The sequence below is a fragment of the Cladophialophora bantiana genome (genome assembly GCF_000835475.1).
Source record: "Cladophialophora bantiana CBS 173.52 unplaced genomic scaffold supercont1.32, whole genome shotgun sequence".
Classification (NCBI taxonomy): domain Eukaryota; kingdom Fungi; phylum Ascomycota; class Eurotiomycetes; order Chaetothyriales; family Herpotrichiellaceae; genus Cladophialophora; species Cladophialophora bantiana.
Genome location: NW_015971606.1, coordinates 111,442 through 137,811, shown reverse-complemented (window position 1 = coordinate 137,811; position 26,370 = coordinate 111,442). Strand labels below are relative to the sequence as shown.

Below are 26,370 nucleotides of genomic sequence, written 5' to 3'. Positions count from 1 at the left end.
CGTCGAACTATTTCCTTATAACCGCGTTTATAGCTATCCTCTTCGACTAATTCTATACTTTCATAAGTAGTATCTTAATTATTTATAGTTCGAGAAGCTAGATATAACGGCCGTAGAAATATAGTAGACTTATATCGAGTTAATCTAACGTTATGGCGACTATAACTACGACGTATTATAACCCTAAGATAGAAGAATAAACTATCTTTATTAGCTAAAAAACTAGATTAGTAAGAGAATTAGAGATACCTACATCACCGAAAATATATCTTTAGAAGACGTTAGCGCTAGAAGATTAATAGTAGAGACGTATATCTAATTAGAACTAGAGAAGAAAGACGAAAGCTAAAACTTAAAGTAAATATAGTTATAAGGTCTAACGCTAGAGTTATATTTCTTAGAGGGACACTTAAAGATTAAGAAGTTAGTATTCTAATAGATTTAGAATATATAAAGAATCTCGTATATACGAGAGTAGTAGAAAAGCTACGGAACTAGAAAGTTCTAAGATTAGAATTCGACTTAATTATCGGATTCGATGAAATAATCATAATATAACTTACGCACGAGCTAAAAGTAGTGTAACTAACGATTAATGATCACTAGGAAAAGCTAAATCTCGACATTATAGATATAAAATACGATATAGTTCTTAGAATGCCATGGCTAAAATATCATAACTCTATTATCGACTAGGCTAAGTTCTAGATACGGTTCGATAACTGCGACTACGATAATAAAACTCTAGAAATGGAGATGGGGGCGGCATAAACTCATATAAAAAGAATGGTTTAGATGCGACCAACACGGGTTTTCAATAATGCGACTATAGAATGTTCACCGTAGTATACGCATTTAAAATTAGTATTTAAGAAAAGAGTAGAGACTAATGTACTACTAGAATATAAGCTATAGAACTACGAAATATATCTACAGAAAGAGAAGTAATCTATATTCGAATCTCTCTATTTCTTATTAGAGAAGAAGTAAGTCGCCCTACGAGAATATCTTAAGAAAAATATAGCTAAAGACTATATTAGATCATCGAAGTCGAAAGTAGAATATCCGATTCTATTCGCTCTAAAGAAAGATAGTAAACTTCGATTATATATGGACTACCGGAAGCTTAACGATATTACTATTAAGAATATCTATTCGTTACCACGAATCGATGAGTTATAAAACCGATTAAGAGGCGCTAGATATTTTACGGCACTCGATATTCGGAACGCGTACTACCGTATACGTATAAAAGAAGACGAAGAATAAAAGACGACCTTTAGAACCCGATACGAATTATTTAAGTATTATATAATGCTATTTAGACTTACTAATGTCTCAGCGACGTTCTAGGTACTAATTAATAATGTGTTAAGAAAGTATCTTAATATATTCTATGTCGTATACTTAAATAATATATTAATCTACTCTAAGACCTATAAGAAATATATAAAATACGTAATGAAGGTACTAAAGACCCTTTAGAAATATTAGTTACCGATTAAACTAGAAAAATGTGAATTTTATAAAGATAGTGTTAAATTCTTAGGATACGTAGTTACCCGAGAAGAACTTAAGATGAACCCCGATAAGATTAAAAGTGTATTAGAATAGCTAGAACTAACTACACTAAAGAAACTATAAGCGTTCCTAGGATTCGCTAACTTCTATCGAAAGTTTATACGAAATTATTCGCGAATCACTGCACCTCTAATAAACCTAATAAAGAAAGGAGTCGCGACCTTTACTTTAATAGAGCTTACTAAATAGACGATTAAGAATCTTAAGAAGATATTTACTAAGGCCCCGATCCTCACGATCTTCGACCCGAATCTATAGATACTCCTTAAGACGGACGTATTAGACGGCGCGATCGCTGCGGTCCTTACGTAGGTAGAATAAAATGGGAAGATTAGATTAGTTATCTACTTTTCACGAAAAATGATAGAATTAGAACTTCATTACGATATTTACGATAAGGAATTACTCGCAATAGTAAAAGTATTTAGACACTAAAGAGTATATTTAAAAGAATCTAAATATTTAGTGAAAGTTTATTCGGATTATAAGAATCTTCTATATTAGAATATAACTAAGATACTTAATAGAAGATAGGTGCGATGGGTAGAAACACTTACTACGTATAATTTTAGAATCTACTACGTTAAGAGAAAAGAAAACGACCGAGTAGATACTCTTAGTCGACGACTAGACTATATAAAGAATATAAAGCTAACCTTATTAACTTTACTACGATAAGAGAAAGAATATTTTATATACGTATAATTAGCGCTCGCAGTAGTAGAAGTAATCTTCGAGAAAGATAATTATCGATTTAACCTAAAAACTAATATAATAGAATATTACTTCGTAAATAGAGTGTATAACGAGGTTACGCGTCTAGAGATCATAAAGTATTACTATAACGACCTACTAATGAGATATCTAGGAGCCGATAAAATGATTAAGCTCATTACCCGACACTACGATTCTTAGAAATATATAAGATAAGAGATCTAAGAATTCATTAATTAGTGCGAAGTGTATGCGTAGACTAAGTACGTAAGATATAGACCTTACGAACTACTAAAGCTATTATAGATTTCTAAGAGAGCTTAGATATTTATTATATTCGATTTCATTATAAAACTATCTAAGTTATAAGAGCCCCTTACGGAAGTAATCTACGATAGTATATTAATAATATATAATAGACTAACGAAGTTTTTATATTTTAGACTATACCTTAAGAAATTAATAGTAGAAGAATTCGTATATAAATTTCTACGAATAGTCTTCGCTAACTACGGAATACCGAGAGAAATCATTATAGATAGAGATAAACTCTTTATATTAAAATTCTAAAAAGTATTAATGAAGTTACTAATAATAAAGTATAAACTATCGACGTTATTTCACCCCTAGATAAATAAATAAATAGAGAGAATAAACTAAACTCTAGAATAATATCTAAGAATATACGTCGATTATAGCTAAACGAATTAGATAAGACTACTATTAATTATATAATTCTACTTTAATAACTATAAGTTAATAATAGAAATAAGTTTATTTTTTACTAACTATAGATTTCATTCACGACTTAAAGAAGTTATAGACGAGAGTCTAAATTTAAGAGCTAAAAGTATAGCTCTAACTATAAAGAAACTTTACGAATAACTTAAATTAGATCTATAATTTCTCATAGAGAGAATAGCATAATATATAAATAAAAGAAGAATCGAGGGACCGCTTCTATAGAAGAGAAACCCCGTCTACCTTTTACGAAAAAATATTAAGACGAAAAGACTAAGCGCTAAATTAGACTATATAAAACTCGGACCATTTAAGATTAAAAATAAACTTAGGGACGTTACGTATCGACTAGAATTACTAAAGAATATAAAAATTTATAACGTATTTTATAAAGTACTTCTTAAACTAGTATCGCGGAACGCTAAAATCATTTAAACACTTCCGCTAGATAAGGAGATAGCACCCGAGAAATATAATATTAAGGAAGTCCTTAGAAAACGCGTTAGGCGCGGCTAGTCTTAATATCTAATTAAATAATTAGAATACGACGAGTGCGAGAACAGCTAGGAACCGGAAACTAACCTTTCGAAGGAACTTCTAAGAAAAATAAAGAAGGATCACTCTAAGTGGTTCCTAACACTAGTAAAGCGTCTAGCTATTTATCGTCGAAGGCGAACTCACGAGCTATCGGTAGCTTAGGTTCATCCGGCGTATACCCCTCCTCCCGATCGAGAGCATTCAACACCTAGAACTGCCGAACTATTATATCACTTTAAGCGCGGATATATCCCTCTATTTACCGCTAATAGCTAGCTAATCGACGCTCTAGTTTAGCCGACTTAGCTATAAACTTAGTAGCCTCAGTACGTACTTAGACTATACGATTATATAGCCTCCGAGCCCGTTTAGCCATCCTCTTACGCGCCTCACGGCAGCGACTCTCTAACTCTTTCTTCTTCTTTTCTAGAGACTAGAACTCCTTCTCTAAATATTAATCATTACATTTTATATTTTTTTAAGTATACTCGCTATAACGAAAATTATCTTTTAGAAGAAAGTAGATAGAGAATGATCTAGTATAATTCGAATAAGAAGTTATAGTTAAGAAACCTAGGCGTTTTATCTTTTCAGCGAGAAGGCGACGCTTAAAGAAACGCTAACGAAAAACTTTACGAATATCTAAGGAAGAAAGAGAAGAAGATATCTTTAGACTTAGGCGAATTTAAGCTAGGTAGCGTTCCGCTTTTATATTATCACTAAGACGAACTCTTAGAATAAGAGTCTAACCGGGGAGAGAATAGTATTAGATATAGCCTTGAGGGAGACCGATCACGAGTCGCACGAGTACGACTCATTACGTTCATTGGACACCTAGAGAGATTCACGGAGAAATAAGGCTAGGTTACATAATATACTCTATTAGCTCTATTAGCCCTATTAGCTCTATCAATAGAGCGCGCAGAGCGCATAGAGCGCACAGAGCGTAAGCATTATATATATACCTTCATTACCCTAGGTAGTTATACTCTCTCCGTAGTTAACTTATATTATCTACTAAACTATATAGTTCTTAGTAATAGAGAACTCTACTTATATCTTATGTCTTCCCCAATCAGCTCACGCTATTCTAGGATTATTACTAAGAACCCTAACCTAGTTAGAATTAGTAGGGATCCTTAATATGCGAGCGTTAATTATACGTATATAAGATATTCTCTCTCTTATCGTAGTAAAGTTAATAAGATTAGCTTTATATTCTTTATATAGTCTAGTCGTCGACTAAGGATATCTACTCGGCCGTTTTCTTTTCCCTTAATATAGTAAATTCTAAAATTATATATAGTAAGTATTTCTATCTATCGTATCTATCTTCTATTAAGTATCTTAGTCGTATTCTAATATAGAAGATTCTTATAATTCGAGTAGACTTTCACTAAATATTTAGGTTCTTCTAAATATACTCTCTAGTATTTAAATACTTCTACTATTACGAGTAATTCCTTATCGTAAATATCGTAATAAAGTTCCGGTTCTATTATTTTTCGTAAAAAGTAGGTAACTAGCGTAATCTTCTTATCTCGTCCTACCTATATAAGGATCGTAGCGATCGCGTCATCTAATGCGTTCGTCTTAAGGAGCGTCTATAGATTCGGGTCGAAGATTATAAGAATTAGGGCCTTAGTAAACGCCTTCTTAAGATTCTTAATCGCTTATTTAGTAAACTCTATTAAAGTAAAGGTCGCGACTCCTTTCTTTATTAGGTTTATTAGAGATATAGTAATTCGCGAATAATTTCGTATGAACTTTCGATAGAAGTTAGCGAATTCTAGGAACGCTTATAGTTTCTTTAGTGTAGTTAGTTCTAGTTATTTCAATACACTTTTAATCTTATCGGGGTTTATCTTAAGTTCTTTCTAGATAACTACGTATTCTAAGAATTTAACACTATCTTTATAGAATTCACATTTTTCTAGTTTAATCGGTAACTAATATTTCTAAAGGGCCTTTAGTATCTTCGTTACGTATTCTATATATTTCTCATAGATCTTAGAGTAAATTAATATATTATCTAAGTATACGATATAGAATATATTAAGATACTTTCTTAACATATTATTAATTAGTGTCTAGAACGTTACTAAGACATTAATGAGTTCGAATAGCATTATACAATACTTAAATAATCCGTATTAGGTCCTAAAGGCTATCTTCCATTCTTCGCCTTCTTTTATACGTATGCGATAGTACGCGTTCCGAATATCGAGTACTATAAAATATTTAGCGCCTCTTAATCGGTCTTATAGCTCATCGATTCGTAGCAACGAATAGATATTTTTAATAGTAATATTATGTTAGACATAGCCTTACGGAAGACCGACCACGAGTCGCACGAGTACGGCTCACCACGTTCATTGGGCACCCGGAAGGAGCCACGGAGGAATAAGGCTGGATCACGTAATATACTCTGTTGGCCCTGTTAGCTCTATTAGCTCTGTTGGCACAGAGCGCACAGAGCGCACAGAGCGTAACAGAGCACAAGCATTATATATACACCCTCATTACCCTAGGTAATTACACTCTCTTCGTAGCCAACTTATGTTATCTACTGAACCATTTAGTTCTTAGTAATAGAGAACTCTGCTTATACCTTATGTCTTCCTCAACCAGCTCACGCTATACTAGGATTATTGCTAAGAACCCTAACCTAGTTAGGATCAGTAGGGATCCTTAACACTTTGGCTACCATCCCCGTTGTGGAAGATAACCCCTATGAGTAGACTAAACCGACCCGCCTCACCTATAGACGAACTTACGCAACGTACTACACGACTATCACTTAACGATAACACGATGTCGACAACCTCGAGTACACTAAGACCAACACCGAGCACTCTAAGGACTACGATTAGTGCACCACCACCGACGTATAGAATAAGTATAGTAAGCTCATCTAGAGACGTACCATTAACGATTAGTAAGGGAAAGATTGGTAACCCACCTAAGCCCTTTAACGGCGTAGAATCTAAGCTTATACCCTTCATTCACTACGTAGATATATATATTCTAATGAACCTCACTAACTTCTAGAATAACTTATAAAAGATCCTCTTTATGGGAAGTTACTTTAAAGGAGACGCTAAAGTATAGCTTAGACTCTTTATTAAGAATTATATAGAAAATAAGGAAGACGATAGAGAGAATAAAACTATTAATCTATTTAAAACCTTTATAGAGTTTAAAGAAACGGTGAAGCTAGTGTTTAGAGTAAAGAATGAGGAAAAGGAAGCCTAAAAGAAAATAGTGAGCCTCCGATAGACGGGATTAGTTTAAGAATATACGATAAAATTTAGGACACTAAATATAGCTCTAGAATGATAGAATAATATCACTATTCCGATCTTTAGGGAAGAACTAAAATTAAAAATTAAGTGGGAATTACGATATCTTAAGAAGACCACCCTAGAAGACTAGATAGCTACCGCTATTAAGGAAGATAACGATATTAAAGAGTACCGATAATAAGAACTCTATAACCTTAGAAAGATATAAGCTATAAAGGCCTAATAGGTAAATACCTAGAAACGACGAGAGCTATACTACGGACCCTAACCTATAGATCTAAGCTAGGCGTAGAAACGGCGAAATAACTTTAGAAAGAATAAACTAAAGAAGTCTTCTAGGAAAAAGAAAGAAGTTCTCTACTATAACTGCGGAAAACTAGGGCACTACGTAAAGAAATGTAAATAGAAGAAGAAGTAGGTTGCTACCGTAGAAAAGTAACTAAAGTAGGAGAAAGCCGCCAAAACAACCCCAGAAGCTAATATAGCTAAAGGAGAATATATACGCCTAGGCGACTCTATAGACTAAGAGAAGATAATCATTATAGGGATCACTGCTAATAAGATCTATATTCGAACTAAGTATTGAATAAGAAAACTATACTCCGACCCCTACTATCTACGGCGAATTACGGAATATAATCACACGATATACGAACTAGACGGATTATTAGTAGATATAGAAACGATCTTTGGGATCTATATATACCGAAGTTAAGAATATCTATGGGTTAATATACACCCGGATTTTATATACGCCCACTAAGAAGGAAATTTATAAGGACAACCGCTAACCTAGATTTCTTCCGATGATACGACGTTATTCGAATATAACATAGCTAATTCTAAATACGACTTAGACCCCGATTACACTAGGAAAAGCTAAACATAGGAACCTAAAGAATTCTTTATAGAGGAAGAAATTAGGTAACTAATTCGAGAAGCCACCGAACGAGTCACGGTAACGGCAGCGTAAACGGAATAAATCACCCGCGAAGTACGGAAGGCTATAGATTAAGAAGAGGCCTTCTTACGATCTCTCACTAAAAGGAATATCCTAGATATTATTAGAATGACGAGACTCCTAGAAGAAGAGGTTCGCGAACGGATTAATTACATGAGAATTATAGATTAAGCGGAAGCCGAGGTATAGGCAACTATACGCGCTTACCGAGAACGAGGAGTCCTAGTCCCGCGATATATTAAGACCTTATCTAATGTGCTCATTACCGAACTATTTCCTTATAACCGCGTTCATAGTTACCCCCTCCGACTGATCCTACACCTCCACGAGTAACATCTCGACTACCTATAACCCGAGAAGCTAGGTATGACGGCTATCGAAGCGTAATAAGCCCATACCGAGTTAATTCAACGCTGCGACGACTATAACTACGACGTATCATAACCCTAAGGTAGAAGAATGAACCACCTTCACTAGCTAAAAAACTAGGTTGGTGAGAGGATTAGGGGCACCTACACCACCGAAAGTATACCCCTAGAAGACGCCAGCGCTAGACGATCGACAGTAGAGGCGTATATCTAGCTAGGACTAGAGAAGAAAGGCGAAAGTTAAAACTCGAAGTGAATGCGGCCATAAGGTCTAACGCTAGGGCTATATTCCTTAGAGAGATACTTAAAGACTAAGAAGTTAGTATTCTAATAGATTTAGAATATATAGGGAACCTCGTACATATAAGGGTAGTAGAGAAACTATAAGGTTAGAAAGTTCTAAGGCCGGAATCTAACCTAATTACTGGATTCGATGGAACGATCATAATATAACTCACGCATAAGTTGAAAGTAGTATAACTAACGATTAATGATCACTAGGAAAGGCTAGATCTTGATATCATAGATATGAAATACGATATAGTTCTCGGAATGCTATAGCTAAAATATTATAACCCTATTATCGACTAAGCTAAATCCTAGGTGCGATTCGATAACTGCGACTACGACAATAAAACTCTAGAAATGGAAATGGGGGCGGTATAAATCCACGCGAAGAAAACGATCTAGGTGCGACCGGCACGGGTTTTTAATAATGCGACTGTGGAATGCTCACCATAATATACACACTTAAAATTAGTGTTCGAGAAAAGGGTAGGGACTAATGCACTACCGGAATATAAGCTATAGGACCACGAAATATATTTATAGAAAGGAAAGTAGTCTATATTCGAGCCCCTATACTCCTTATTAGAGAAAGAATAAGTCGCTCTACGAGAGTACCTTAAAGAAAATATAGCTAAAGACTATATTAGACCATCGGAATCGGAAGTAGAATACCTAATTCTATTTACTCTAAAGAAAGATAGAAAACTCCGATTATATGTAAACTACCGAAAACTTAACGATATTATCATTAAAAATGTCTATTCGCTACTACGAAACGATGAACTATAAGACCGGCTAAGAGGCGCTAAATACTTTACGGCACTCGATATTCGGGACGCGTACTACCGCATACGCATAAAAGAAGGCGAAGAATGGAAGACAGCCTTTAGGACCCGATACGGATTATTTAAGTATTGTGTGATATTATTCGGGCTCACTAATACCCTAGTAACGTTCTAGACACTAATTAATAATGTATTAAGAAGATACCTTAATATATTCTATGTCGTATACTTAGATGATATATTAATTTACTCTAAGACCTATAAGGAATACGTAGAATACGTAACGAAGGTACTAGAGGCCCTTTAAGAATACTAGTTACCGGTTAAACTAGAGAAATGTGAATTCCATAAAGACAGTATTAAATTCTTAGGATATGTGGTTATCTAAGAAGGACTTAAGATAAACCTTAATAAGGTTAAAAGTGTGTTGGAATAATTAGAACTAACTACACTAAAGGAACTATAAGCGTTCCTAGAATTCGTTAACTTTTATCGAAAGTTTATACGGAACTATTCGCGAATCACTGCACCCCTAATAAACCTAATAAAGAAAGGAGTCGCGACCTTTACTTTAATAGAGCTTACTAGATAAGCGATTAAGAATCTTAAGAAAGCGTTTACTGAGGCCCCGATCCTCACGATCTTCGACCCGGACCTATAAATACTTCTTAAGACGGATGTATTAGACGACGCGATCGCTGCGGTCCTTACATAGATAGAATAAGACGAGAAGGTTAGGCCAGTCGCCTACTTCTCACGAAAAATGATAGAGCTAGAGCTTCACTACGATATTTACGATAAAGAATTACTCGCTATAGTGAAAGTATTTAAACACTAGAGAGTATATTTAGAAGGACCTAAATATTTAGTGAAAGTCTACTCGAATTATAAAAATCTACTGTATTAGAATATAACTAAGACGCTTAATAGAAGATAGATGCGATGAGTAGAAATACTCGCTATATATAATTTTAGGATTTACCATATTAAAGGGAAGAAGAACGGCCGAGTAGATACTCTTAGCCGACGACTAGACTATATAAGGGATATAAAGCCGACCTTATTAACTTTACTACGATAAGAAGGGAAATACCTTATATATACATAACTAGCACTCGCAGTAGTAGAAGTAGTCTTAGAAGAAGACGACTACCGATTTAACTTAAAAACTAATATAACGGAATATCACTTCGTAGATAGAGTGCACAATAAGATTATACGTCTAGAAGTTATGAAGCACTATTACAACGATCTATTAATGAAACATCTAGAAGCTAACAAGATGATCGAACTTATTACCCGACACTATGACCCCTAGAAACACATAAGATAAGAGATCTAAGAATTTATTAATTAATGCGAAGTATACGCGCAGACGAAGTACATAAGACATAGACCCTACGGACTACTAAAACCATTGTAAGTTCCCAATGAAGCCTAGATATCTATTACATTCGACTTCATCACGAAACTATCTAAGTTACGAGAACCCCTTACGAAAGTAATCTACGATAGTATACTAATGATATACGATAGGCTAACGAAGTTTTCATACTTTAGACTATACCTTAAGAAATCAATAGTAGAAGAATTCGTATATAAATTTCTACGAATAGTCTTGACCAATCATAGAATATCTAAAGAGATCATCATAGATAGAGATAAGCTCTTCACATCCAAATTTTAGAAAGTATTAATAGAGTTGCTAATGACGAAGTATAAACTATTCACATCGTTCCACTCTTAGATAGACGATTAAATAGAAAGGATAAACTAGACTTTAGAATAGTATCTAAGAATGTACGTAGACTATAGCTAAACGAACTAGATAAGGCTACTATTAGTTACTTAATTTTACTTTAATAACCATAAGTTAGCAATAGGAATGAGCCCATTCTTTATTAATTACGGGTTTCATTCACGACTTAAAGAAGTTATAGACGAAAGTCTAAACCTAAGGGCTAAGAATATAGCATTAACTATAAAGGAACTATACGAATAACTTAAGTTAGATCTATGATTTCTTACGGAAAGAATGGCACAATATATAAATAAGAGAAGAATCGAGGGATCGCTCCTATAAGAGGGAGACCCCGTCTACCTTTTACGAAGAAATATTAAAACGAAGAGACCAAGCGCGAAGCTAGACTATACGAAACTCGAACCATTTAGGATTAAAGATAAGCTTAGGGACGTCACTTATCGACTGGAATTACTAAAGGATATGAAAATTCACAACGTATTCCATAAAGCACTCCTTAAACTAGCACCGCGGAACGCCAAAATCATCTAAACACTTCCGCTAGATGAGGAGATAGCACCTAAGGAATATAATATTGAGAAAGTTCTTAGAAAACGCGTTAAGCGCGGCTAGCCCTAATATCTAATTAAATGGTTAGAATACGACGAGTGTGAAAATAGCTAAGAATCGGAAACCAACCTTTCGAAGGAACTCCTAAGGAAAACAAGGAAGGATCACCCTAAGTAGTTCTCAACGCTAGTAAAGTATCTAGCTATCCATCGTCGAAGACGAACTCACGAGCTATCGGCAGCTTAGGTTCATTCGGTGTATACTCTTCTTCCTCGTTAAGACGGTCGAGTACTATATAGACCCGAACCGTCATATTACTCTAAGCCTACGTTAACTTATCTAGCTGGCGCTCTACCTAGTTTAAACGGAACTACTCCTAAAGTAACTCCAGAGATTACTATTACGCTAGGCGAGCCATTTCCTCTGCGTACCATTAGATACGCTGAGCCATACGAGCCTAGGCCTCCCGCACCTTATTCCGTAACTTCGACTTTTTCTGCTCGATGCTCTAATACTCTAACTTAGAATATTAACCATCACACTTTATATTCTTCTTTAAACACTCAGAATAACGGGAGACCCTATGTTTCATTACATAGATCGAGCGGGAGCGATCATAATTAGAGCAAGGTGCTATAGTTCGGTAACCAGTGGACTAAACGTTGCGAGATTAACGAAGACGTTCGAGAGGACGATCGCGAACACGGGAAAGAGACTTAGAAGCGACGGACTATAGACGAGAAGAAGAGAAGGAAGGAGGCATCTTTAGACTTGGACGAATTTAAGCTGGGCAGCGTCCCACTTTTATATCATCGCTAAGACGGACTCTTAGGATAAGAGTCTAACCGGAGGGAGGATAGTGTTAGACATAGCCTTACGGAAGACCGACCACGAGTCGCACGAGTGCGGCTCACCACGTTCATTAGGTACCCGGAAGGAGCCACGGAGAAATAAGGCTGGATTACGTAATATACCCTATTGGCCCTGTTAGCTCTGTTAGCTCTATTGGCATAGAGCGCATAGAGCGCACAGAGCGCAATAGAGTATAAGCATTATATATACACCCTCATTACCCTAGGTAATTACACTCTCTTCGTAGCCAACTCATGTTATCTACTGGACCATTTAGTTCTTAGTAATAGAGAACCCTGCTCATACCTTATATCTTTCCCAATCAGCTCACGCTATACTAGAATTATTACTAAGAACCCTAACCTAGTTAGGATTAGTAGGGATCCTTAATATATCATTAAGCTTCCGGTAATTCATATATAATCGGAGTTTCCTATCTTTCTTTAAAGTAAATAGAATTAGATATTCTACTTCCGACTCTAATAGTCTAATGTAGCCTTTAGCTATATTTTCTTTAAGGTACTCGCGTAGAGCGACTTATTTCTTCTTTAATAAGAAGTAGAGAGATTCGAATATAGATTACTTTCCTTCTTATAGGCGTATTTCGTAGTTCTATAGCTTATATTCCGATAGTGCATTAGTCTCTATTCTTTTTTTAAATACTAATCTTAGATGCGTATACTATAATGAATATTCTATAGTTACATTATCGAAAATCTATATTAGTCGTATCTAAACCATCCTTTTTATATAAGTTTATATCGCCTCTATCTCCATTTCTAGAGTTCTATTATCGTGGTCGTAGTTATCGAACCGCACCTAGAACTTAGCTTAGTCGATAATAGAGTTATAGTACTTTAGCCATAGTATTCTAAGGATTATATTATATTTTATATCTATAATATCGAAGTCTAGCTTTTCCTAGTGATCACCGATCGTTAGTTATATCGCTTTTAACTCGTACGTAAGTTATATTATGATTATTTCATTGAATCCGATAATTATATCGGACTCTAGTCTTAGAACTTTCTAGTTCCGTAGCTTCTCTACTACTCTTATATATACGAGGTTCTCTATATATTCTAAATCTATTAGAATACTAACTTTCTAGTCTTTAAGTATTCCTCTAAGAAATATAGCCCTAGCGTTAGACCTTATAACCGTATTCACTTCGAGTTTTAGCTTTCGTCTTTTCTCTCTAGCCCTAACTAGATATACGCTCTTACTATTAACCTTTTAGCGCTAGCGTCTTCTAAGAGTATACTTTCAATAGTATAGATGCCCCTAGTTCTCCCACCAATCTAGTTTTTTAGCTAGTAAAGATAGTTTACTCTTTCACCTTATAGTTATAATACGTCGTAATTATAGTCGTCACAGCGTTAAATTAACTTAGTATAGATCTACTATATCTTTATAATCGTTATCTCTAACTTTTCGAACTATAAATAATTAAGGTACTACTCGTAAAGATATAGAATTAATCGAAGAGAGTAGCTATGAACGCGATTATAAGGAAATAGTTCAGCGATAAGTACATTAAGTAAGATCTTAATATACCGTAGGACTAGAACTCCTCGTTCTTAATAAGCGCGTATAGTTACCTATACCCCGGCCTCCGCTCGATCTATAATTCTTATATAGTTAATTCACTCGCGAATCTCTTCTTCCGGAAGTCGCGCTATTCTAGCAATGTTTAGAATATTCCTTTTAGTGAGAAATCGTAAGAAGGCTTCTCCTTAGTCTATAGCTTCCCTTACTTCGCGGATAATCTATTCCGTTTATACTACCGTCGCTATAACTCGTTCGGTAGCTTCTCGAATTAGTTATCTAATTTCTTTCTCTATAAAGGACTCTTTAGATTCTCGTATTTAGCTTTCTCTAGTATAGTTAGAGTCTAAGTCGTATTTAGAATTAGCTATATTACATTCGAGTAACGTCGTATCATCGGAAGAAATCTATATCAACGGTTATCCTTATGAATTTTCTCTTTAGTAGGCGTATATAAAATCCGAGTAAGTATTAGCCTATAGATATTCTCGACTTCGGCACAGATAGATCTTAAAGATTATTTCTATATTCGACGATAATTCACTTAGTTCGTACACCGTATAATTATATTCTATAGCTCGCCGTAAGTAGTAGAGATCGAAGTATAATTTTCTCATTTAATACTTAGTTCGAATATAAATCTTATTAGCAGTGATCCCCGTAATAATCGTCTTTCCCTAGTTTATAGTATCGTCTAAATATATATATTCTTCTTTAGCTATATTAACTTCCGAAATCGTTTTAACGATTTTCTTCTACTTCGATTATTTTTCTACGATAGCGATCTACTTCTTCTTCTATTTACATTCTTTTATATAATGTTCTAGTTTTTCGTAGCTATAGTAGATAACTTCTTTTTTCTTCCTAGAAAACTTCTTTAGTTTATCTTTCTTAAAGTTATTCCGTCGTTTTTACGTCTAACTTAGGTCTATAGATTAGAGTTCGTAGTACGATTCGCGTCTTTTTTAAATATTTATCTATTATATCTTTATAGCTTATATCTTTCTAAGATTATAAGGTTCTTATTATCGATATTCTTTAATATCGTTATCTTCTTTAATGGCGACGACTATTTAGTCTTCTAAGATAATCTTTTCGAGATATCGTAATTCCTACTTAATCTTTAGTTTTAACTCTTCTCTAAAGATTAAAATAGTAATATTATTCTACTATTCTAGAGCTACGTTTAATATTCTAAATTTTATTACGTATTCTTAAATTAATTTCATCTATCGAAGGCTCACTATTTTCTTTTAGGCTTTCTTTTTCTCATTCTTTACTCTAAATACTAGCTTCACCGTTTCCTTAAACTCTATAAATATTTCGAATAGATTAATAGTTTTATCTTCTTTATCGTCGCCTTCGTTTTCTATATAATCCTTAATAAAGAGTCTAAGCTATATCTCCGCGTCCCCTTCGAAGTAGCTTCCCATGAAAAGGATCTTCTATAAGTTATTCTAGAAGTTAGTGAGGTTCATTAAAATATATATATTCACATAGTAAATAAAGAATATAAGTTTAGATTCTACGCCGTTAAAGGGCTTAGATGGGTTACTAATCTTTCCCTTACTAACTATCAATAGTACGTCTCTTAATGAGCTTACCACACTCGTTCTATACGCCGGTGGCGGTGCACTAATCGTAGTTCTTGGGATACTCGGTGTTAGTCTCGGTGTACTCGAAGTTGTCGACATCGTATTATCGTTTAGTGATAGTCGTGCAGTACGTTGTACGAGTTCGTCTATAGGTGAGGCGGGTCGATTCGGTCTACTCATAGAGGTTACCTTCCGCAACGGGGGTAGTAGCTAAAGTATTAAGGATCCCTACTAATCCTAACTAGGTTAGGGTTCTCAGTAATAATCCTAGAATAGCATGAGCTGGTTAAGGAAGACACAAGATATGAGTAGGGTTCTCTATTACTAAGAACTATATAGTCCAGTAGATAATATAAGTTAGCTACGAAGAGAGTGTAACTATCTAGGGTAATGAAGGTGTATATATAATGCTTACGCTCTATGCGCTCTGTGTGCTCTGTGCGCTCTGTGCCAACAGAGCCAACAGGGCCAGCAGAGCCAGCAGGGCATATCACGTGACCCAGCCTTGTTCCTCCATGGATCCCTCCAGGTGTCCAATGAACGTGATGAGTCGTGTCCGTGCGACTCGTGATCGGTCTCCCTTAAGGCTGTGTCTAACAACGCTTCACCAACTACGTAAACTACCTTAACCTCATTGTTCCTATAGTTCTGTGATAGGATGGCGACGAAGTAGGAGGTTTTAGGAATGCTCTTATGGTTATAGGCCAATGTATATATAAACAGGCAGAGTCTCTCTGAGTAGCCAGAGCGACAGGACACAATCAACTAGATAGGTCCATAACTAAACCCATCGTACATCAATACGATACGGAGGAAGGAGTCCTCTAGGACAGCCAACATCAACAACGAAAACAAACAATACAATAGGATCCCCTCTATGCGCAGCGTATTGCTGTTGGGGGGTGAGGTGGACAAAATAGCTTCTGAGGGGCACTTCCTCTCCGTTGATTTTTCGACAATTTTGGACCAAAGTGACCAGCCGAGAGGTTTACCGAGGTGGAGGCTCAACCATGGAGGCAACTCTTTAAGCGATGTTGGGCGACCGACCCAATCATATCTTGCGCTTGTAGCTCATGAGGAATCTCCTTGAACCGCTTAATTGCTTTTGTCGTAGACATCCGGAGGCGGAATAATATCAGTGCGATCAATCTACCAGCTTCCGAAATGATCCATAGGCAGCAGGATGTCGTATTACGGAGGATACGGATGGATGGCCTTGATGCCGCCGACATCCAGACTGGGTAGGTCTAGACAAGTTCTATCCGCTCCCATGGAGCATTATAGAAATGCTCATCACTCCGCCGAACCTTGCCATGGATAAACCCAATCCGTCGATATCTTTTGTAAGTTTCGCCTTCGGAATTATCCTGAGAAGACGCTGGATGACCGAAACTGAACGGCTCTACGGCCAGACCAACCCATTCCGAATAACCTAGGTCAACAGCTAGACATTCAACAGTGATGCCAAGCTCAATCCTGGTCTCTTCGGGTCTGTTGGATCGCTTCTTTCGTCGTTTTAGTATTGCCGCGCTGCTCTGCCACTTTTCTGAAGCGAGACTGCACCACGAAGCGTAGTTGTCAGGCCGGAAGTCATTCCAGAAAAACCGATCGTCATCGGAAAACTCGACGTGAAAGAATTTGTTGGGATTGGAAAAATAAGTCACTTTGGCGGGCAGAAGTTTCCCTCTCAGCTTTATCGAGGCAAACTTTACTTGTCCGAAAGGGTCGAGGCCTTGTATCTCAAGGTCGGTGCTTTCAATATCAAGCTTCAGCTTTTTGGCTTCGTTCGAAATTCGTATCCTTCTAGAGTCTGCCTTGAGGTAGTCATCTGTGTCACTCATAGGTAATTCCGCGTATGACGAAAACGACACCGGAGAATTAGTCGAGATCCAGGTCCACGAAGGACCGTGATATCCGGGCGGCCGATCGCCTGAGGTTTGCGAAGTCCACCACGCCAACCCTTCGTGAAGAGCCTGCTTGATGATGCCGGCCACGTAGCGGTCATGCTCTCCGCTGAACATCCAGCTGGCTATGCCGGAAAGAGCTGGTAATACGTCGTCCGCCTTTGTCAGTTTTCGCGTCGTGTACTCCTCTACTATCTTGTACCATAATCTCCAATCTTCAGGTGTCTTTGTGAAATCCAGTCTCTTCATGGAAAATTTGGTTATCGAACAATGTGTGTGATCCCTCCCTCTGTCGTCCCCATATACATTCGCATCGTAATCGGGGAAATCCTCGTACTTTGTGGTCTGATTGCATTCCCAATACATCCGGTAGCGCCCCAAAAAAAGCAGACGTGGCGAAAGCAGATGCTCTTGAAGGATCCAGCCCCGTTTTTTGAGAGGAGAATTCCGTTCTGCCTCCGTTAAGTTGTTGTAATATGGGTACTCTACACTCCCACTCGCATGCCTCAAAGTGGCCCATTTTTTTGTTCCGGTATTCTCTTCATACTCCCATAGGTACGGTGCGGGTGTGGGCGGTGGTCGAGGATGTAAGAAGCCGTCGGAGCAGTTGGCTGCGGCAGAACCAGAGATTGTCACTGCAGAGTTGCGGTATGTCTGAGCCATCTCTTTGCACTCCCGTTCCCAATCTTGCAACGAATCCTGAACAATACAGAGAGAGTCTATCCACAGATACTTGTATCCCAGTTCTTGTGTGACCCTTATCGCATCCTGGAATGTTCGTGGAAGTCTTGAGGAGGGTATAGATACTAGATGGTTTGGTAGATCGGCAGAGGTTGTCACCAAAGGTTTTGTGGTGCCCCAGCAATGGCTGAGCGTCACGTATTCTGCCCGGCGACCTTCAGATATGCAGAGACGTGGCTCCGAACTACCTTCGGGTGATACGTCAATCACTCGTGTCGGCAATTGAGGAAGCTCTCTCATCTCTGTTTCTTGTGCGGCCTGATTGTCGCGTTCGGTTCGGCTCTCCGTGTCTTTTGTATACGAATAACATCTCGAATGTTTCTCTGTGCATTCGTCGATCCATTTGCGAGCAATCTTCCAGTTGGGGGATATGTCCAGCTCTCTCCGGCGAATACGGCTCTCGTCGTTACCTGGAGAGATTTAGCTCGATCTAAGCATTGACCATAGTCGAAACCTACCAAGATAGCTACTGAGAAGAAACCCTGCCCTTGTATAATACCTGTTGATCCACGTCATATTACCCGCTGAGTACTCGTCTGCGATCGCATAATCTATGCGATGTATCTGATTGGCCCACTTGTCCGCTGACAGCAAACATGGCGACTCTCCCTGTCTGGAGACCTTTCGGAAGACTTGGTGGCACTGGTTGATAGAACAACCATTCTCGTAGCAGTATTCGAGAGACACGCACTCTAAAAACATTAAGCACATTTCGCATCCATCATCTGCCGATTTTTGCAGCGCAGGAAAACTGGGCTGGTGCGTCATAGGGTGAGACCAGTCACCCTCAAGGTTCCAAAGACGATCAATGTTCAGCGCTGAACAAAGGCTGCAGAGTTTCATCGGCACCGGATCTTCTTCGCGGCTGTTCCACCGGTGTAGGGCCTGTTCGGTCTGTAGGGTGTATCCCCGCATCCGTCCCATCGCCAGTTTCAGCGGTTCGGTAACTCGAGCAAACACACCCATGCTGCGCGCGCTTGGCGGTGCATTTCTCTCGCTAGACATGGTCTTTGCGCAGAATGAAGGTCTTAGCAATTAATAGTTTTACTGAGTAGTGAAGGCCGCGTTAGTGATCATGAAGAGGATGAGGTGGATGGCGAGCTGCTGTGACAGGCAGCAGGCGCCGTGGAGGGGTAGTAACGGTAGCTAACAAGTTCTGACATATCATCAAGAGGTGACGAGACTACGGGCGAGCACGTGGGCCGATGAGAGGGATAGGCCAAGCCAACGGGATGAGAACCAAGAAACAGCTCCAGGAGGAGGGCTGGTGGGCCTTTCCAGGATGTGCGGGGGAATGGGACTGGGCAGCGTGCTGAGCCTGTTTGAACCTCAGATGGCCCCCTCGCGTGCACATTTCAAAATAAACCCATTGAGGTGCGAGGCCATGGCTCCACGACTCTTGGATTCCAAGGTGGGACTCGTCTCAGCACCTCGCCACAATGGGCTCTATGGGGATCAACATCAAATCGGCAGATGCGGCCATTGACACCACAGCGGCCAAGAAACAGCTCCAGGAGGAAAGGCTGGTGTGCCTTCCCGGATATCCTGACCCAAGACGAATGAGCACTGCTGTTGTCACGGCTCTGGGCAGCCAAAGAAGCGAGCGAGAAACAGGGCGATCCGACCCGTCTCACGCACCTGGATCCCAACCCCAGCAATGTCCGCGTGTTCTACCTGATGCAGCTGGACAAGATCTTTCTCGAGCTGATCCAACACCCAACGGCGATTGAGATGGTCAAGTCGGTGCTGGGCAACGACTTCCTCATCTCCAACTTCACGGCCAATTCCAAGTACAATGCACTCGGGGCAAGTCCTTGATTCTGGCTCTTGCTTTTCCTCTTCCTCGTCTAGCTTGGCTTTTTCCCGTCGTGCATTCTCAGCAACCCTTATCCAAAACTCTTCACCTTCCTTGTCCTGCGCCTCCCGCTGACCTTCCTCGATCAGCATCACTCTCACAGTTGCTCTGTCGTAGGCTCGATGGTGGTCTTGCAGGCCACGGATTATTTGCTCGGCTCTATTGTCTAACTTTCCAAGCAGGGAACGAGCGAGCGCGGATTGATTTGTAGTCGTGGTGTCTTCGTTGTGCGCCAACTCGGAGTCCAATGCAGTTTTAAGAATATCAATTGTCTCCAAGGTGTCGTAGAGCTGCGCGTCCAATGTTCCGATAGCTAGGCGCTCGAGCTCGGCTACCTTCTGCCCAGATTGGCGGGCCTCTTCAGCTTTGTCCATGACCGTGACTTTGCTAGGAAGGACTTGAAGCCAGATCAAGAGAACGATAGGGACGAGTGCTGTGATTAACTGAAGCACTCCCCACAGCCAGACGGCAATGGTTGCGACTCCTGCATTGAGGAGCGAGACTTCTTGCCGACTCCCGTGGAGTTTGCTGCTGTCTTTGGAGTCGTCGTCAAGGCTCAAGGGAAAGTCCCGGGCTTTTCCTATTGCTTCCGGCATAGAGAGAGTTTGTTCATTCGCCTCTGTGCGGCCCAGATGAGCTTGCGTGCGTTGCAGTGTCTGACTTATGCGTACCTTCTAAAGGCCAAGTGGATTCTTGGATCCTCTTCTTACGTTCAGAAATTGTAAGGCTGTAGCAAGCATACTTGCTAGAAGACGACTTTGCAGCATCTTGGATGGCACCGCATAACTGCTTCCATTCAGGTTCGTCGGGCACTTGCAAACTTGCAAATCGCGGTGTGAGTTCGGTTAGGGTAAAACTTGACCTCCTGAGCGTCAGGAAGGTCAAGGATTGCGGAGTCCCTATCGACAATCTGGCAAGGTCAGACGTATATTTCGGTGAAAACAGAATGGGGTCAAGGTTTACGATGTCAAAATCCAACCCATACTTCTGTACCGGCAGCGTCTCACAAAAACTGAAAATCTTGTACCTTTCGAGGAGGGGCTTGAATCTGGCGTTCAGGGCCTCGTTGTATCTCGAACCAAACTCAACGCTGTTCAGAAACGAATTGTCAGGTTGAACTTGACATATCTTGGCGATACAAGCAGCGGCTCTCCCCAACCTCGCATATGCTGATCCTCGATGGGGAACAGCCAAGAAAAAGATGCCGTAGGTAAAGTTCCAGATCATAGTGTGTGTTCCGTCACCATGATATGCTGTCGCAAGGGCCTCTTTGACAATGATACCGCCCATACTATGAGCAATAAAGATAATCGGCCGCGTCCTACTCGACTGTGTGTGGTTCGCACCTTAGCATCTCCACTCGATAATGCTCGATGAGGGTCCTCCAAACCTTTCTCTCTGACCGAAGGCAGTTAAGCAAGTTCATCGCTTGCTCTTCCACGCCGGCAGAAGACGTCCCAAGAGCAACATTGGCGTTGTATTGGTACGCTAGAATTCTTGAATTCGGGACTTGTGAGGAAAGTAGGTCTCTCAGCCAGTTCGTTCCCGATTCTTTATCAGTCCAAGTGTTGTTCGCGTGGTCGTCATTGTTTTCCAAGTTCATTCCATGCACGGCGACAATGCTTATTGATGTAAACACGGGAACAATGGAGGAGCGGCCTGCAGACTCACTCGAGGGTTGCAGTAGGCGGAGAGACAATAGTCCCAAGACAGTTAGTGTTGGGCGCAATCGAGGCTTGAGGAGGCTATTCGTTGGAAATTGTCAATGTACACAGCCTGATATTCACAGAATAGCTTACCATGTTGAGTTCTGAGGTGCATTTCGTTCACACACTTTGACGGTGATGGCTTCTGTCGCAAGGCTGGAATCGAGAAAGAGAAGCTTCGAGCGCAATATATGTGTCACTACAAATAACCGGATCAGGCGATGCTCATTGATTTGGCGCCGGAGGCAATTATCCGTATGCGAGATGGCCCCCCGGCAGGGGCGCAGTCACCCCTCATGCAAATGGTGACCTCTCAGCCTGGTCACCATGAAAAGCGCGCGACCTAGGAGAGCAAAGACCGGCGGTTATCCGGTCCATAAATAGTTTCCTCGAGAGTGCGCGACTGTTTCTTTAACGCGAGTCGCGAATTATGTGAGAGATGTTCATAGAAAGAAGTGAGATAACGTGGTCGGTTGGTTGTGGGTCTGTCTCCCCGATATTAAATTGACCGGGGGTAAATATGTAGTCTCTAACTGACTTGAGTTGACAGACCGCAGGGGTTTACACATCGTTTTCAGACCTGTGTCGTTTCGAAGCTCTCAGACTCTCTTGGCGATCACCCGCTTTTGCCTTTAGCGAGCCCTGGATGACTTGCAAAATGGTCTTCCCCACAAGCCGTGAGAGGACCGGTGGCAGAGCAGTCCATACATCCTCGTACTGAATGTCCAAGGACCGAAAGAAGACAAAATCGTCTGGAAATCCCTGGAGCCGAGCGAGCTCCCGCACTGTAAGGAGATCTTGGCGATCTGTAGAGTCAAAAGCTAGCATAGAAGATACATACTGGTCAAACGGGAAACGCTGATGAGATCCGCCCTCAGTTCACCTACCGGGATGTGTCCAGGGTTGAGGATCGCAAGATAACCCCTCGAGTGCATCAGTCTCCCAGAGAAGAGGGATCTTCCACGATGATGTCGACACTTGCCCGGTTTGGTGGTTGTAAACGTGGCTGGGATGTTTATCGGCCTGCTCATCGCCTGGTTGCATTTCCAGCGGTGCTGAACACAAGAATGCCCGCTCCGGCCCTAGTCCGACGCGGGTGTTCTCAAATGCCAAGTCAGCAATCAGATGACGAAGTGTGGTGGGTTGTTCACGACTAGCAAGAGATGGTGAATGTAGGTACCATGGTAGTGGGGCACAAAAGGGCGAGGCGATAATGATGAGCAAACTCCGCCCCAGTGGAAGTCCATGTTCCTGCAGGCGACAGAGCTTTATGTGGACGGAAAGTCTGTGCTAGAGCAGGTCGAGAATGGTGACCAAGAGTTGAGGTACCACTAATTGGTGGAGCATTGCTGGTGAGCAGAACATTACCAGAAAATCAGGCTTCCTCGGAGTATTAATTGCTGCGTCGAGGGGGTCCAACGGAGAAACGAATTGCTCTATGGGCGGCATCTTCTGGTTGGCCTCGCTCAGGCGAAATGGTGCGTTTCCTCCAGCAACAAGAGCGATTTTGGGAGGCGCGGGTTCCGATGTACATGGCGGACGGAGTTGTTTAGATTTAATGTCGTCAAGAGCGTCTCTTGGTGAACCGTCGTAGATTTGACTCTGAGTGTGCCGTATCTGAACAGGTCAGTGGCGGAAACGGGGACACCAATTCTATGATGGAAGGACAACTCATACCTTCCACGACAAGTGACGCTCCTGATCAAAGCCCATCGCGGCTTGAATGTCAAACACAGCCTGTGAGAATCCCTCTGCAGGGCCCAGGATACCGGGTGTGAAGTTCACGACAGCAGGTCTCGATATATTGTTGAACTGCGGCCCCCGCCACCGATCGCGCCGACTCAGCAAATCAGACGACAATGGCGTCCAGCACGCCGCTGTGCTATTCGATGTCGAGCCTTTGATTGTAAAACGACAGTACATGGCATCATGCTCAACAACTATTGCAGATTGACAAAGTCAGCTTTCCCCTTGTGGCACCGGTTCTCAATCTTGGCGGCTTACCTGGAGATAATGCAAGGACATGGTCCACACCGGCCACAAGCTCTGTCACAAAGACAATATCACTTATCTGAATGGATTCAGCGTCATGGCGTGTGCCCATATTGCCAAAGTCCCCAAAATGGAGCAACAGTTCTTGACCATTTTCGATCTCATCCTCGTCCTCTCCAACGGACTCCTCCAGGGGAGCGGGATAATTCGACACAAGTTTCGAATACTTAGTGACCAGCAGACGCGCGCCGCTGATTTCGGCTTCCTCAGCGCAGTAAGAGATCTCGTGGATGAAGATGACATGCTCCAACGGGTTCTCTCTGCCAATGCGGATTAGGGCATACTCGTCTTTGACGAATTGAAAATTCAGGTCGGGCCACTCGAGGCTTGCCACCGGGTGGAGATTTCGCTGCGCCTGGTTAGCTTCAATCTATCATATCTCTTCTCGCATTCGCTAGATGCTGGACGTACAAGATCGTTGCGTTCACGGTGCGCGAGGAGCTTTGAAAACGCTCCCGGTAGCTCTTCAGCGTGCCATTGCCGCCAATAGTCTTGATCTTGCTCAAAAAGCGGCAGAGCATCAACCTCCTTGAGTATTGGCTCGATTCCTTCCAAGCTGGATGACTGCGGCGTTGGTAGATTTTGTGTTTCAAAATCGGCGATCGGGGGCTTAACGTCAATTACCGGCGACTCCCGATGCACTACTTCCATATCCTGATCAATCTCATCCCTATGGTCGCAAATATTGGTCGCATCGTTAAAGTCAACAACCTCAGTGGCAAAGTCAGGATGATCTGCGTCGGCGGGACCCGGGACCCGACAAAGATGGTGTGACAATCCGAAGAGGTGCGACAGGGATCGGAGGTGTTGCGAAGAATGAACTGGAATCAAGTCTTGCGACCATTGGAAAATACTGCTCGTTGTGATCTAGTCCGGTGAAAATTGCTTTCGAGAGGGTCCGAGGGACAGTTTGGGATGGACAATCACATACGACCGATTCTGTGCGGGAATCTGACTCACTCTGCCGCGACGCACCATCGGCAACGGGACTTTCTGGTTATGCACAAATGTTAGGCCAAATCGCCAAGTCAGAGCTCATTAATACATACCGGTTCGATGGTCGTGAAGCAGATCATTCGATCTTGACTGGCACGAGGTCACTCGATGGAGGGTAACCAGATAGCGGATATTGCGGCTGTAGTAGGTCGACATTAGTCCTCCATTGCCAATCCAGCGGACTTCGAGCTCGTTCGGCGACTTTGTAGGGATGACTTGGACGAGTCGAGGCATGAGCCGGAGCTGTTCTCGCATTGTTCGCCGCACATCAGTAAGCTGTTCGCGACCAATTATACTGAGGAGAGAGTTAAATAGTTCTTCCACCACATGGTCACAAAAAAAAGCCTCTTCATCGAGTTGGCCGTCATCTGTCAGGCGGAGGACCTCACACGGGCCCATTTTGTGGGCTGTCAGGAACTGGAGCCATTTAGCGTGGACAAGGACCTGTTTCTCTGTATGGTTGAACGCAATCTCGAGCTTCGTACCACCACCGTCGACGAAGCGAAGGTCCAAATCTCGCAGCTTGGGGTGTAATGCCATCGACACCTTCAATGTTCGGACGATGTGTGTTCCGAATGCATCTCGATCCAAGACCACTTCCTTCGACGCCATAAACAAAACGTTGCGTTCTTCTTCTGGGGTGCGAATCAGCGAGAACTTTCAACAAGTTCCATAACGCTGTGGAAAGTGGAGCCGGCAATTTTTTAAATTCGTCTCGAATCAAGATGGCCTTTTGTGAGAGTGGTCAGCTCTTAACCTTCGTATTGAGAGAGGAGCATATCCCTTGTCGATGGCGGGTGTTTGTGAAAGGCCACCTACTTGAAAAAGGAACGGGTTAGGAGTAACGTTTTGATAAAAGAACGTGTTGGGATTCGATGCTTTCAGCCGGATCCAAACAACCTGCGCGGCTGACTTTGACAGCCTCCTCCCTGTCAAATCCACTTCGGGGCATTCCTGCTTATCTTGTAGGAGTTTGATAAGGTGTCGACGGAATCGGGTCCCTGGGTGAGAATTGCTTGCTCCCAAATCTCATTCAACATTTTTTCCTCTTCTTCCCACGTTTTCAAACGATCTCGATTACGGCCAATGGCACCGCGTGCCAAGTTATAGCCGAATGCGAACTTGTTTATTTTATGGCTGTCGATTCGCAAGCCTTGGAGGTAGAGATGCCGCTCAAATCGAGCGTCCAGGATCAAGTCGCCGGCCCCGGTCTGGACAACATCGGTGGGCGAGGGTGGATTGAGATCGATTGCAACTGTCAGCCAAGAACGAAACTCTTCTTCCGTGACAGACTCTCCTCGATCTCCTGGGGCCTTGCCAATCCTGACTGTCACATCCTCCCAAATATTCGATGTCAAGCCTCGTTTGAACTTCGGCCTCGCGCTTCTCGCAGCGAAATCGCGCTTCTTTTTCTCCAAGAGCTCTGCTTTTGGTCGCGAGAGCCGTTCGTATCTCGCCGGTTACACTGTAGGCTCTAGAATTTGATGACAGTGTTGGGGAAGAGTTTTTCACATGGCATTACAAGCTGAG

At 41.1% G+C, this 26,370-nt stretch overlaps 3 protein-coding genes across 3 annotated transcripts; all 3 read right to left on the bottom strand.

The window, feature by feature from the left end:
- Positions 1-16,833: 16,833 nt before the first annotated feature.
- Positions 16,834-19,236, bottom strand: Z519_12671 (uncharacterized protein; the record flags this gene model as incomplete). The annotated part of the gene is made up of 2 exons (XM_016770376.1): positions 16,834-18,641; positions 18,690-19,236. 2 exons carry the CDS (start codon positions 19,234-19,236, stop codon positions 16,834-16,836), a joined length of 2,355 nt encoding a protein of 784 aa, XP_016613427.1.
- Positions 19,237-19,806: 570 nt separating this feature from the next.
- Positions 19,807-21,888, bottom strand: Z519_12670 (uncharacterized protein; the record flags this gene model as incomplete). Its single annotated transcript, XM_016770375.1, has 5 exons — positions 19,807-20,705; positions 20,758-21,377; positions 21,433-21,708; positions 21,758-21,831; positions 21,886-21,888. 5 exons carry the CDS (start codon positions 21,886-21,888, stop codon positions 19,807-19,809), a joined length of 1,872 nt encoding a protein of 623 aa, XP_016613426.1.
- Positions 21,889-22,353: 465 nt separating this feature from the next.
- Z519_12669 (uncharacterized protein) lies at positions 22,354-25,452 on the bottom strand (the record flags this gene model as incomplete). Its single annotated transcript, XM_016770374.1, has 8 exons — positions 22,354-22,598; positions 22,680-22,893; positions 23,161-23,409; positions 23,470-23,732; positions 23,797-24,193; positions 24,256-24,711; positions 24,776-24,837; positions 24,894-25,452. The coding sequence occupies 8 exons, from the start codon at positions 25,450-25,452 to the stop codon at positions 22,354-22,356; spliced, it is 2,445 nt and encodes an 814-aa protein (XP_016613425.1).
- Positions 25,453-26,370: the final 918 nt, after the last annotated feature.